Below are 15,040 nucleotides of genomic sequence, written 5' to 3'. Positions count from 1 at the left end.
TATGGTGAAGGAATGTAGCTCAGGACAGCCTGTAGTAGAAATGAAAGAGGGGCAGCTTGTGTGTAGTGTATGGGAGGGGGGAGCGGAATATACCCACAAACTAGGAACTCATTGTTGATATTTGAAATCCCATGTTTAAATCTATGCTATGTTAATTTGTGTCTTTAGGCAAATTGCTTAGCTTCTTGAGTCTCTCCATTTTCTTACCTGAAAATAAAAACAGTAATGTCTACCTGGCAGGGTTGCTGTGATTATCAGATGAAATCATGGTATAAGAGAGTACCTGAGAGGCAGGCATATCTCTGATTTCAAGGCCAGACTGTTCTACAGAGCGAGTTCCAAGACAGCCATGAGAGATACTCTGCTCAAAAGAAAAAAAATGAAAAAAAGGACGAAGAAAAGAAAAATTGATGAGAGAGAGAGAGAGAGAGAGAGAGAGAGAGAGAGAGAGAGAGAGAGAATATATCTGGTGGAGTCTGTACCATGGAATTTCTTTCCTTTTCTTTATTTTCCGGGAAGAAGGCTTTGAACTTGACTTAAGAGTTTCAACACACATGCTTGTGAGACACATTCTATACAAGGAATGAAGGCTGGAGACCCGGGTGACTGGGATTGGGCTCAGGAAGACTCGTGTGAAGCCAGTGCTAGCCAGCATACTTATCTAGTAATGTGTGGCTTGGCACCTTGTAGTGGTATAATGAGTGTCTTCCATATAGCAGGTCAAGGCGGGCACTGTCAGAGCCACAGGAGAGAGGACCAGAAAGAAGAATGTTCCTGTGCCTTGGAGGCCTGGGCACTGAGCGCATATGGGAAGGCTGTCATTTAGGTGTTAACAGGACAGTTAAAGCTGAAAGGCCAAAGTCACACCATTTTGTTCCTCTTCCTGACATTTCCTTACCAATCCTGTCTTGGGTCCTGACATTTCCAAGTACAAAGTTACTTGCTTTACATCTCCCTTTACTGTGTCAAGTCTTTGAGGGAGGAAGAAGCTGGCTCTTCTTCATGAGTAACTTCAGGGCTGCATGCTTTCAGTTTCTCACGTGCATTCCAGTGGTTGTTACATTATGAATTTTATTTTGATGTGTATGGAATTTCCTTGCATGCATGCCTGTGTTCCACATATGTGCCTGTTGCCCTCAGAGCACAGAAGGGGGTGTCAGATCCTCTGGAACTTCAGTTCCAGAAGATTGTGAACTACCTATTGTGGGTGCTAGGAATCAAACCTTGGTCCTCCGGAAGAGCAGTCAGTACCCTTAGTCTACTGAGCTCTCTCCAGCTCTGTTGTTATTTTTAGCTGGTATTGGGGCCTTAAGGGCAGCCCCTCATGCTTGCTAGCTTCACCCACTATCCCTTTTTTCTTTCTCACCTCTTAAAAATCTCATATATGTATATACTGACTGATTGATTTTTATTTCATTAGGGGTGCTGTTCAGATATTTCATCAATGATACAAGAGGCTCAAAACAAAGTCGTCCAGATTATACAGCAAGCTGCTCAGTGTGTGGGTCAGCTAGCCGTTTTGAAAGGGAGCAAGCTTTGTCTTCTGGAGAATAGCAGCAAGATTCCTGGCGCCCGGGTAATGTCTAATGTAAGCTCTAAAAGACTTCTGCGGGGACATTAGAGATTTCTGATAGCATCACTGCACAGAATAAGTTCATTGTACTTGCAATAGTTTGGCAATGACTTAATAGTTTGGTCAACATTAGATAAAATAAGTCTGGGATGTACCTCCGTTGGTATTTTGCATAGCATGCATGAGTTTGAGCTCTAGCACTATATAAAGGATGTGGTAGTACACATTTGTAGTCCAGCCTTAGGAGGCAGACAGGAAGATCAGAAGGACAAGATCATTCTTGGCTATTGAGGCCAGCCTGGGTTACATGAGTGCCTTTCTCAAACAAACAAAAATGATTAAAATATGATTGGATGATTATAGGTCTTTACAATCCTTTCAGAGCTAGGCAGTGGTGGCACACACCTTTAGTCCCAGCATTCAGAAGGCAGAGGCAGGTGGATCTTTGTAAGTTCAAGGCCATCCTGAACTACATAGTGAGTTCCAGGACAGCAAGACCTTGTCTCAGAAAGCAAACAATCCTTTTGGTGCTAGGGATAGGGTGCTTGCCTAGCACTTAGGGGTTGAGGATCGAAGAACAGGGACAGCTTGGGCTAGTGAGACCAATCTCAAAAACATCAAAAGATGTTCCTTTTGTTCTATGGTTTGATGACTGCTATCAACTGTGGAGCGTGGTCTCATCCAGTTTATACATGGGGAAAACAGTAACTATAGAATATTTGTATTTGCCCACCTTGTTTATGCTATAAGCAATACTGTATTAAAATGTATTATATCCTAGCAAATAAGGTCCTACCTAAAGTGGACATTTTTTCCATAGCACATGGAATACTAATTTTAATTTTGTTAGTTTTATTTCCCTCATGGATTGTTCTCATACTAACTTTAGCTGAATTTAATAAACTGGGAATGAATTATATCTTCATTACCATGTAATTTTGAAGAGTATGTACATGAGATGGGTAGTGGTGAAGGTGCTAGCCATCAAGCCTGATTCCTCAGTCCATCCCTTAGAGCCACATGGTAGAAATAAAGAAGCAACTCCTGCCAGTTGTCCTGTGACCCCCATGTGCGCTCTCTCTCTCTCTCTCTCTCTCTCTCTCTCTCTCTCTCTCTCTCTCTCTCTCTCTCGCTGCCTCTGTCTCTCTCTCACACGTACACACAATGTAATCAAATTTTAATGTGTAAAACCTGAGCTTACCAGCTCAGTGCCTGACCCTTTTCCTAACAGGAGTTCACAGCTGCCCTCCAGGATGGCATGGCCTTGGGGATAAAAAGCCTCTTAGCTTCTGGGCTGGAAAAAGTCCAGGACCTGGAGGGAAACCTCTCACGGCAGAGTGCACATGAGGAGGTAAGATGGGTGGGGTGATACACTTGATCTTAAAAATGGTTTTATTTTAGGATGTATATTGTCCAAACTTCTTTAAATGTCCAAATGATAGTGTGATGCAGTGGGTTCTATTGTGACATGTTATGTATTTTAATTTGTGCTGAATTAGTTTTTAAAGAAGAGGCAGAGACCAGGTCTATGGAGGGTGGCAGCAACACCTACTGTCCACTCTCTGGACGTCCTTCTCAATCTTTCTGTTGGGTTTTTTACTCCTCTGCCTAAAAGCAGAAGCCATCACTTATGGATCCAATCATCTTGAATTAAGTATTTTTCCAGGAACATTCACACCAGTGGTTTCACACCAAGACATAGACACAGAACCTAGTGGAGATGTCGGTGACGTCCTCCAAGTGCTTCTGCCTCCTTCCAGACACTGAAGCACGAGCAATGCTAGGAGTGGAGGCTGGAGAGACACCCCAAGTGTTCTCGTAGAGGACTGCACCCACATGGTGGCTCACAGCAGTCTGTAACCCCAGTTTCTGGTGATCTGATGCCCTATTCTGCCCTCTGAGGGCATTAGCCACGTATGTGGTCCACAGATATACATACAGGCAAAATACCCATGCACATAAAATAAAACTTTTAAAAATTAAAAAAAAGAAATATTAGAAACAGTGGCTGGCAAATTCTAAACTGCTGGTCTCGATTGTACGTTTGCATTCTCTGAATATGTCTGCCTCTCTTGATTGTGTGTTTTGTTCTTTTGTTTGGGCACGTGCTTTTAATTCCAGCACTTGGGAGGCAGAGGCAGGTGGATCTCTGTGAGTTTCGAGGCCAACCTGGTCTACAGAGTGAGTTCTAGGACAGCCAGGACTGTTGCACAGAGAAACCCTGTCTTGAAAAACAAACAAAAAAAAGTCGTAAGAGCCTGTGGCAGGGGCTGGAGCAGTGACTCATTAGGTGGGTTTGAATCTCTGCACCCACTTCAGGCAGCTCACAGCCACCTCCACTCCAGCTCCAGAAGATCTCACACTCTCTTCTGGCCTGTGGGCACTGACCTCATGTGTGTTTGCACACACACAAATAAAATAACAATCAGAATTACATTATACTTTTTAAAAGGACCTATAGCAAAAAATGGAATACCCAAGAAGTAGAAAAATAGTAAGAGAAATAGAAAGTAGACTAATAGAGGGCTGGAATTATGACTTCAAAGCTGGGTTCTTGAAGTAAAGAATTTAGGTATACCTACATTCTTTTCTTCTTTTGGGAGATAGTCTTACCTTGTAGTTCTGGTTGGCCAGGAACTTTCTTTGTTGTCCAGGCAGGCTTGAACCTTTCAGTAATCCCCCTGCCTCTCACTCCATGGCCTACTTATCTTCTTACTGTAACAGCAAGTTTGAGCTGACCTAGACAAGAGCTTAGTGAAAGCCAATTAAACACAACACTGAATCCCCTTGCAGAAGCTTAGTTCCACCTGACGGGGGCAACAGTGAGCAGCAGAAAGCAACTTTATTGTTTAGTCTGAGTCACACTGCTTCTGAGAGCTAGGGGTTACTGTCCGGGATCTGATTCTCAGTCTGCAAGATGGGAAATGCCATAGGCAGCATAAGGTTGTAACTGAGAATCAGATCAAACTTGTAATGTTCTCGGAGCATATTTGCTTAATAACTCACACCCTCACTTCTGAGGGAAATTTTGGGACGTTCATCCCTATAAATATTTAAATAAAATGCAGGCATCATTTTGGTAGCAGACATCAGATTTATGTTTTATCTTATTTATAATCAATTTTACATTTTACTATATTTATAATTTATAAAATATGTTTATAACATGTTTATGTTATTATTATTATTGCATTGTGCATGTGGAGACCTGCATATCACATATATGTGGCAATCAGAACACAACTTTGAGAAGTCAGTTCATTCACTCTTCCCACCTTAAATGAGGAGTTCCAGGATCAACCTTAGGTCCACAGGCTTATGCAGCAAGTGACTGCCTCTGCTGAGCCCAAGTGTGGCTTTTTTGATATGGAATCAATGTCATTTATTTCGAAGGAAATTCCATTCGCATGATTTAAGTAGTCTCAAAGCCATTTTCTGCTTAGCTCAGAGATGGAACTTCCATCTCTTATGGATTCTAGATTAGAACTCTGTCTGGTCTCACACAGGTCTAAAAATGATATGTCTCTTGATGACTGTTTGTATAACAAAATATTTTAACATTTTCTGTAGGTCACCAGGCGGATGAAGGCTAATGCTGTGGAACTGGTCAGGTCTCTGGCAAACATCTTTGCTGAATGGAGACTAGTAAGATGGGCTTTCAGTCAATTTTTGTTCACATTTGCTTCAGTTGTAGATCTTTTTGTTTCCTTGGCGTCATAGCTGGAGACAGCTATGTTGTGCATGTTAACAGAGCACGTGTGTTTCCTAGGTTTCCTTTTGGTGGTCTTACTGCACTCGTGTTAGTAATAGGTACACGATGGCACAGGAACTTCCCAGTGCATCACCTGGTTTGTAGTTACTGGCATAGGGGCTGCCAGCTTTTTCTTGAGTATAGTCATTATAGGCTAAAAAACCACTTTTTATAATTAATGTGCTCAAATAGTGTCAAATAGAGTTAAATTCAAGTAGTGTCATGTCACAGATCCACTTTATAGAAAAGGATAGAGGGGATAATCAGGCCTGGAAAGGAAAGTAATGCCCAAGCCAAAGAGTATTTAAGTAAAGTCAATATTGAAAGTAAATCCTGTGAAACTGAATTCTTTGAGGTTAAATGTTAGCTTTTATGGTGTTGGGTACCATGGCGCTGTTGCTTCATTCTGTTCCTATGTGCTAGTAAATTCTTACTGCTTTTTAAAAGTAATCAGTGTGAGCAAATTGAGAGCACAGGAAGAGGGGGGAGGGAGCTATGAGAATGAGAAGGGAAGAAGAGGAAGGATGCAGAGGTCATGAGGGAGCAGAAAGCTTGAGTCAGGGGAAGAATAGAAGAAAGGATATGTGATAGGTAGGGTTTTAGTTGGGGGGGTGGTAGGGGAGGACGGGAGGGAGAAGGGAACTGGGATTGACATGTAAAACAATCTTGTTTCTAATTCAAATAAAAAATCTGAAATGAAAAAACAATGAACAAAAAAATTTAAATACTCATAAGCATCATGTCAAAAAAAAAGTAATCAGTGTTCAGCCGGGCGTTGGTCACGCATGCCTTTAGTCCCAGCACTCAGGGAGGCAGAGGCAGGTGGATCTCTGGAGTTGGAGACCAACCTGGTCTACAAGAGCTAGTTCCACAACAGCCTCCAAAGCCACAGAGAAACTCTGTCTTGAAAAACCAAAAAAATAAAATAATAATAATAATAATAATAATAATAATAATCAGTGTTCATTTTGTATTTTTATCTTGCTTATAGAAATGAAGTTATACACTGGTGAGGAAATTAAACATTTTCAATATAATTTGTTATTAATGTAGTTTCATTGTCATAATAGCATAAACAAACAAATGATAAATTTCTGGGCAATTAAGATCATTTTGACTAAATTTGCTGCCATGTAATCTATAATATCTATATTTTTAAATATAAATTTTGTTTATACAGAAAAGCTTCAGAACTCAAGTACAAGAAAATTCTAGACAACAAGGTTCCAAGATGTTAACTCTTGCATCAGAATTCTTGAAGTTAAAATATTGCTTGGAGAAAACTATTGAGATTATTACATCTGCACTGAGAGGTAAGTGACCCAAGTGGGATCTGGAACTGGAACTGTGTAATCCAAGGACCCACACATGTCTGTCTGTCTCCCTCCCTCCCTCCCTCCCCCTCCCTCCCTCCCCCCTCTCTCTCTCTCTCTCTCTCTCTCTCTCTCTCTCTCTCTCTCCCTCTTGCAGCCTGAGCTATAACTAAAGCTCACTGAACATTACTCCAGTGAGATTAGTTACCAGTGTAGGAGCTTGGGCTGTGAAGTGCTGCGTAACACAAGGCTGCACTTCCGCCTGTACAGTCAGGGAAGTCGAGTACCTGTCCAAGAGGCAATCAGTGGTTTGGTGTGTCATGTGGGCTGCTTTAACTTAAGAGACCCCTAGAGTCTATGCAATGGTAATACCTGCTGGCACCTGGAAAGGGTAACCCACTTTTTCCTTTCCCTCTTGTGTAGGGTGCCCCAGTGACCTGCATTGTCTCAGAAGCTATACTGAAACTCTCTGCGGCCTGGCTCACAAACTTCACAGTGACTTCACTGAGCCCCCTGCTTCTGCTGGCAACTGTGGGAATAAAGTACCTCGGGCTGATTATGGAGAACTAGAATCTCTAGCCAAATCACTCCTCTTGTGTTTTGAATGTGGAGAAAGACCTGGTTTGTTGCAACCCCAGGAGTCTTGTAATCAAAACAGCAAGGAAGAGCAGCGTGAGGCAAGCGGGGCTGACTGCAGTAGAGGCTTGCCAACACAGGCCTGGGAACTACCCAGAGACCCAGTAGCCCCCGAAGTGTCCTCACAGGACTGCACTCCCAATAGGATCCAGTGGGTGTGAAACCATCACATATGCTCCTGGTGACCGTTCATAACCAGAAAGAACGCTTGCTGACACTTTTCCTCACATAGGAGACCATACAAAGAAATGGATGCAAATGTTTAGAGTCTGTGTCTATGCATAGCTTCCTGTCAGGTGTGGGTAATGCCAGCAGTATGGAGTCCTGATTTCAAAATGCCTTGGTGTGTGCTCAGAATTTTCTAAGCAGACTACTTTCAAACAAGGAGTTTACCATGTTGGAACAGTGGCATTAGAATGAAATTAGGGTCTCAGGACCACGTGAGTGACTGTGTCTCCAATTTCCCGTTGCCTTGAATTCTAAACGCCAACCTTGAACACTGAGATACTGTCCTGACTGGTTCATTAGTCTGTTTGTAGATGTGTATTTTCTCATGAATGGAAATCTGAAAAGTTTGTTTCTTTCCCCCATATATTGCATAGAAGATTAGGCTTATGGTGAAATTCTCAACACAAGTTTAACTAAGGCAGCTTACTGCAACTCTTTCGAATGGTTAACTGTTTGCCACCTTCAGTAATAAATGTATAATCTGTGTCTTTTCAAGCCGTAACCACCTAAAGATAATATAATTACATACTATGACTAGATAGCATTATAATTTATGGTGTTATCTATGTTCCATAATGGGGCTATATTCATAAAATTTTAAAATAGCATCACATGGGGGATCAGAGGCTGGCCCTTTTTTTGATAGTGCTTGTTTTGCCAAAGGGAAATTTGTTTACATGTTGTTCAATGGAGATTAAAGATCCTTGTATTTCACAGCTTTAAAAACTCCTTCACCTACAATCAAGTAATAAAGATAATATCCTACTTTAGGGTTTAACTTAAGGAAATAGTTTAACATTTTGACCACAAGAATATGTATAATTTGGGCTGGAGAGATGGTTCAGTGGTTAAGAACGCTGGCTGCTCTTCCAGAGGTCCTGCGTTCAATTCCCAGCAACTACATGGTGGCTCACAACCATCTACAATGAGATCTGGTGGCCTATAGGTGTACATGCAGGCAGAACATAATAATAAGTAAATATACATAATAAATAAATCGTAAAAAAAAAAAAAAGAATATGTGTAATTTACGAAGATACATAGTATCTTTGCCTGGGTGACCTAAGCAGCTCCTGGAGAGATTCTCTTTCGCTTGTGGGTGCTACTTGTCAATGCTACATTAATTGTAGCTGGGTGAAGCCGGTTTGAGTACACCTGTCATTTTCTCTGGGGGAAAGACTGTAAAGTAGCCTGGGGTGGTCAGCCAGGCAGTGACACGTCTGCTTGTGGTGCTTTGAAGTGGTAAAGTGTGGTCACCAGGCCTCCCTGGGTGCACCACTCCTGTCTCATGTAGCAACGCAAGAGATTTGTTTCCATTGCCTTCTTTTATTTTTGCCACGTTTTCTTTCTGAGGTTCACTGTGGATGGGTCAGTGTTCTGGAAAGTAGCCCTTATGTTACTATTTGACAAACTGAAGTACACAGAAAGACCTGTCCTGAAGGTTGTACTTCCTCGAACTCACCAATTTACCATAATTAGCCGGAGATTTCACCTTGCTGCACAGCAGTTAATCTTCAGTTTCTCCATCCCTTCTCCCTCAGTTTTTTCTGTCTTTGAGACATGGTCCTGCTGGGTAGCCCAGTGTGGCCTATCCCTGTTATCTTGCTGCCTTCACCTCCTAAGTGCCGGGGTTATAGTGCACACCCCAAACCACACTAGTGTCTATTCTCTAAACTCATGTCTGTCCTCAGAAATGTTTCAGGTATGCTTGTAAGCTTATTTATATTTATGCCGGATAATTTGTTATACTGTATTTGAGTGAATGGTGTAAATATGTCGCTGTTAGAATCATGTGCACTGAAAAGTGTTATAAAGAGAGTGCTTTAATAAATCTTGTGAGCTTCAGAATTGCCTCCTAGTCCAAAATCTTTTTATTGAATTATTGTCATTCCCTTTACTCCTGATTCAGAAATGTCACAGTAGCTCTGCCTGGCTAATATCTCTCCTAATTTGCAAATCGAATAAATAGGAAGCAGTAAACGAATGCTAAAATTATTGTGGTTACTGTGCCACTTTGGGAGCCAAGGACTGAATCCAGGTGGAACACTGTTCCACCCTCTTGAGTTGGTTGAGCATGGAAGAGCCTTACTTCCCTGTTGAGCAAGTGCTTGGAAGCTGTGCTTGTTTTTTACATATTTGAAAGCTGCATTGCAGGCTGCAATACAGGCTACACAACCTCAAGGAGCTAGCTGCCTCATCCCTGGTTCCTCATCTGCAGAAGGAAAAGTCCCATGGACTGTGTCTGTAGTCACTAAGTGGGAGAGAGGAAGAATGGCTCTTGGCCAGTAGTAGGTGATAAGCAAATGTTAGCTGCCCTTCCGTAGCTAGCTGCAAAACCGTGTTATACAAACAAGATCATGGTGGATGCGGTGGCACACGCCTTTAGTCCAGCACTTGGGAGGTAGAGGCAGGTAGATCTCTGAGTTCGAGGCCAGCATGGTCTATAGAGTGAGTTCCAGGAGAGCCAGGGCTATGCAAAGAAACCCTGTCTCAAAAAACAAATAAGCAATACCACACTTGGTACAAGCAGATGCCAGTGTACGAGTATCAGAGTCCTTGAAGCATGGTGTGTTTAAAAGTATATCCACCTGCACTGGGTTCCACAATAACTGATATAATATAAAGACAGTGAATTCTATAGTGTTTACATCATCTTCACGTATCTTTTGGTGTGTGTATACTGCAGTTGCCCAATCTGCTCAATATTGTAATGTGATGGTTAGTTTTAATTTTCAAGGTGGCACATTTAGAGTCTCCTGGGAATGGACTCTCACTAAGGGATTATCTAGGTCAGGTTGGCCTGTGGACATGTCTGTGGGGGGTTGTCTTGAGTACATTTAGTTGAGGTGGCACTAGTCCCTGGCAGAGGATTCTGAACTGTATAAGATGGAGAAAGTGAACTAAGCTCTAACATGTGCATTAATTCATTGTTCTCTGCTCTTGACTGGGAACAAATGAATAGCTGCTTCCGGTTCCTGCAGCCTTGACTTATCCGCAATGATGGACTGTAGCCTAAAGGTAGCCGAATAAGCTGTCTCCTTTAAGTTGGCTTTTGTCGGGGTGTTTCATCATAGAAAAGAAACTAGGAGCAGTTAACGGTTTCCAAAATGACATCCTTGTGCAATTCCCTTTAGTAATTTTATTATAAAATGTATCACATGTCAACAGAGTAAAAGCATCCTTGTGCCTGCTTCAATTCAAGCTCCAGGACTTTGACAGTAGTCATGAACACTCATGCCTCAGGCAGGGGTGTCTGAGTGCAGGCCTTTGTGTGTGAGCAGCTGCCTTCTTGCCTGTAAACATGGGGCTTGGTAGGTCCTGGTGGACCTAGGTTGCTTCTCTTTGTCTCTACAAGCTAAACTGAACCCACTTTGAACTTATTCTTTCCCAGTTGGTGCCCTTATGGGCCATACATCACCAGCACGCTTTCCTGAGAGGACCATTGCCCCAATCCATCATCCAGGTGAGTGGGGGCTTTCCTAATGTATTGCTCTTATACATCAATGTGGTGGGCGGCAGCTCCAGTAATCTATTAGCGTGATACCCCATTGGGTGAGGCATATTGATAGAGCAAAGCTGGTCAATCTGTGAATTGTGGATATCTAGGAGTCTAGGTCGAGAGAGCAATGCAGATCTCAGGCTGGATTGATGTGGCTATGAATGGTATTTTATGATGTAAAGTTTACCTCTGATTTAGAAAGTAATTTAACATTGGTGACAGCCTGGGTTCAGGCAGGGAAAGGTCAACGTGGCAGATATCTGGAGCTCTTGGAAGATGTATTCCAGGAATAAAGTACCGTTGTTGATACTTCTATTTCATTTTGTAATATGTCATTGGGGGCACCAGAAAATTGGCCCGAGAGTAAAGTTTTGCACATAAAGCAAAACAGGCTCATTCTGCTGCCTTTCAGGTCAATAAATATGCAGGAGTGCGGCCTCTGGAAGCCTGTGGCCATCAGCTTTCACTGCTCAGAGCTGCTTTCTCAGGGTCTCATTCTTGACCCTGATGTTTATTAAACAAAGCAACGGTCAGTGTATCACCTCTTCATGGCTCCTGCAAGGCTCTGGAAGCAAGCAGAAACAGTGTCTGGGCAGAAGAACAGGGGTACAGAAGACACAAAGGCAGCCCCCAGTGAATGTCCAGTGGGGACTGGAAAGGGGACACATTGTGCTTTTTTTTTAATATGTATGGATGATTTGCCTGTGTACTGTGTGTCTGTGTACTGCACGTATGTCTGGTGCCTTTGGAAACCAGAAGAGGGCATCAGATTCCCTAGAGCTAGAGTCATAGATAGTTATGAGCTGCCATGTGAGTGCTGGGAATCAAATCTGGGTCCTTTGGAAGAGCAGCCAGTGTTTTTAACCACTGAACCATCTCTCCAGCCTTTTGACCTTTCCCCCCACTCCAAGTGATAAGATTATGTGGCAGCTTCTGACTAGGCAGAGGAAGAATGTTCTGGTGACTCTCAAGTGGTCCATAGCTTCATTCCATATTAGTCCCCCTTCTGCAGTTCCAGACAACTCTCTCTGACAGGGTTAGTATTTGTCTTGACTCTCATAGGATATATTGTTAACATTGTCACATTTTGTTATTATTTACTACTATTCATCTCTTAATGTGCCTAATTTATGTTACTTTAGCACAGGTATGGGTAGTTATAAAATACATTTGTTATATATGTAATATCTATACACGTATAGGGTTTGATATTATTCATGGTTCTGGGCTTCCATGAGGGATCTTGGAAAACAAACAAACAAAAAAAAACAACAACAAAAAAAACAAAACCATGGACTACAGCATAAAACAATGACAGCAATCTCTCATTAAACATCACTTACTCATATCACTAGTAAGTAACAGCCTACATCAACTCAGGTAATCTTTAAAACAATCGTGTCAGTTAGGTACTGTCTTAGTGTTCTATTTCTGAGAAGAGACACCATGACCAAGGCAATCTTATAGAAGAAAGCACTTAATTGGGGTTTGCTTATAGTTACAGAGCACCTGATCCTGTTCAAAAGAGATTGCAATGTTAGGATACTCATTTTAATATGTGTTCTGCCCCCATCAGATAGAAAACCTTTGTGTGTTGGTTACTTTTCTGTTGCTGTGATGAAATACCACAGTCAAAGACAACTTAAAAAGTAAAGAGTTTATTTATCATTATTCTATGTGCATTGTTGTTTTCCATGGGTGCCAGATCCCCTAGAACTGGAGTTAGAGACAGTTGTAAGCTGCCATATGGGTGCTGGAAATTGAACCCAGGTCCTCTGGAAGAGCAGCCAACGCTCTTAACCACTGAACCATCTCTCCAGCCCCCCAAAATAAAGCATTTATTTGGGCTTAGTTTCATAGGGAGCGTGTGTAATAGGGGAGGTGTAGCAGGCAGCCAGGCCAAAAAGCTGAGGGATCCCATCTTCACCACAAGGCAGAGACAGCCAACTGCAAGCAAGACAAGGCTATACTCTCAAAGTCAGCCTCCAGCAAGGCCCCACCTCCCAAAGGCTCCTTAACCTCCCCAAGCAGCACCGCCCACTGGGGGCTAGGTGTTCAAATGCCTGAGCTTAAGAGGGACTTTTTCTCATTTACACCACAAGTCTTTGAAAGAATGAGCATGTTTCCCGATTCTTGCCACACATGACAAATGGATGTGTGCATGACTTAGTTCGCTGACATTTTCAATTCATCCTGCTGTCCAGATGTATGGTCTGAATGACAAGAACTAGAACAGAGGTGGCACTAAGGCTCTCTTCGTAGGACAGCTCTCAAGAAAAAAGGGGGGGGGGGTTCACACAGACACTAGCTCTGGTTCCACTCAGCTGCAGAGCCCTGTTTGTTCCACCCTCATGGTCTACAAAAGGCTTGTCCGTTGGGGCAAAATACTGCCTTAGCAATAAGGAACATTTTAAAACATTTCATAAGGGCTATAGAGAGGTCCTGAAGTCAATTGTCAGCCCCTCCCAACCACCTGTAACTCCAGCTCCACAGAGATGGGATCCCTCTGGCCTCTGTGGGCACATGCATGCATGTGTACACACACACACACACACACACACACACACACACACACACACACACACACACAATTAAAAAGTCCACATATAAAACACTTTCCCAGACATGGTCACGGGCGCATGCCTACAATTTCAGCACTGGGAGCAGAGGCAGGAGCATCATGAGTTAAGGCCAGCTTGGGCTCGTGAAATCCTTCGTCAAAGCCTTTTACAACATTATTGTGATGACTAATCCTTGCTTGTCAACTTGACTACATCTAGAACCAACTAAAAGCCAAGCAGCTGGGCTCACCTGTGAGGAGAAGACCTACCCTAAATCTAGATCATCTGAGGTCAGAAGACCTACTCTAAATCTTCTGGTGACTGCCTCCCTGCATAAAGTATATGAAAAGAAGGACGCTTTTGCCTTTTGCCTTCTTGTCCTGCTCTTGCTGGTAAGTTCATCTACTCTGCTGCTGAGGCATTTCCTTCCCTGGCATTAGAGCCTACTTCTTCAGGATTCCAGTGTAGACTGAAGATCAACCAACACACCCAACTTTGGAGACTGGATCACTATCAGATTCTTGGCCTGTCTGTCAGAAGACAGTCATTGTTGGACTAGCCCGACCACAACCTGAAAGCTACTCAACAAAATCCCCTTTATATGTAGACTTATTCTAACAGTGGTTCCTCTAGAAAACCCTGACTAATGCACCTATCTACTTTATTGGGCTGGGTGTGGCAGCTGGCCCAAGGAGAGTTCAGTGACACCTCTGGATGCTGAGTTTTCCCAAGAGCTTCTGCAGTTGCTTGCAGTTGCCTGCAGGTGTCACCATTGGAACAGTGAGCGACCCACTGCTGAGCTGGTGCCACTTTTGCCTAGGGCTTTCTCAATTCCTTGCTTCTGTTTTCTGTTTGATTGATGATTGATTTTGGTTTTGGTTTTCCAAGACAGGGTTTCTCTGTGTAGCCCTAGCTGTTCTGGTCTACAGAGATCTGCCTGCCTCCTGAGTTCTGGAATTGAAGGCATGTGCTACCACTTCCCAGCAGGTACTATTTATTTTTAAATGTTTATATGCAATTATTATATGCCAATTAAAAGTACAAAAATGTTAAAGAGTAAAAACAAGAAATCCATTAGCCTTGACCAAAAACAAAAAATAAAGACAAGAGTCATAATTGAGATAAATGTTGGTCACTGTCCTACTTAAGGTTTCTATTGCTCTGATGAAACACCATGACCAAAAAGCAAGGGTTTATTTGGCTTACAATTCTTCATTGTAGTCCATTATTGAGGGAGCCCAGAACAGGAACTCAAACAGAGCAGGAGCCTGGAGGCAGAAACTAATGCAGAGGCCACAGAAGGGTACTGCCTACTGGCTTGCTCACCATGGCTTACTCAACCTGTTTTCTTTCTTTCTTTTTTTTTTTTTTTTTTGGTTTTTTCAAGACAGGATTTCTCTGTGGCTTTGGAGGCTGTCCTGGAACTAGCTCTTGTAGACCAGGCTGGTCTTGAACTCACAGAAATCCACCTGCCTCTGC

At 42.7% G+C, this 15,040-nt stretch overlaps 1 protein-coding gene across 3 annotated transcripts in view; it reads left to right on the top strand.

The window, feature by feature from the left end:
* Kif14 (kinesin family member 14) overlaps positions 1-9,352 on the top strand; it is a 67,016-nt gene extending 57,664 nt beyond the window's left edge. For 2 of the 3 annotated variants that reach the window (XM_027417474.1, XM_027417475.2), the window contains exons 26-30: positions 1,421-1,588; positions 2,805-2,924; positions 5,144-5,218; positions 6,505-6,637; positions 7,061-9,352. In XM_027417474.1, the coding sequence (XP_027273275.1) occupies positions 1,421-1,588; positions 2,805-2,924; positions 5,144-5,218; positions 6,505-6,637; positions 7,061-7,434 (870 nt within the window). In that variant the 3' untranslated portion in view covers positions 7,435-9,352. The remainder of the gene's footprint in view (positions 1-1,420; positions 1,589-2,804; positions 2,925-5,143; positions 5,219-6,504; positions 6,638-7,060) is intronic. The other variant, XM_027417476.1, reaches the window with a different exon arrangement.
* Positions 9,353-15,040: the final 5,688 nt, after the last annotated feature.

The sequence above is a fragment of the Cricetulus griseus genome, chromosome 5, assembly GCF_003668045.3.
Source record: "Cricetulus griseus strain 17A/GY chromosome 5, alternate assembly CriGri-PICRH-1.0, whole genome shotgun sequence".
NCBI classification, from domain to species: Eukaryota; Metazoa; Chordata; class Mammalia; order Rodentia; family Cricetidae; genus Cricetulus; species Cricetulus griseus.
The sequence above is the reverse complement of the archived record's forward strand: the minus strand, read 5'-3'. Positions and strand labels throughout refer to the sequence as shown.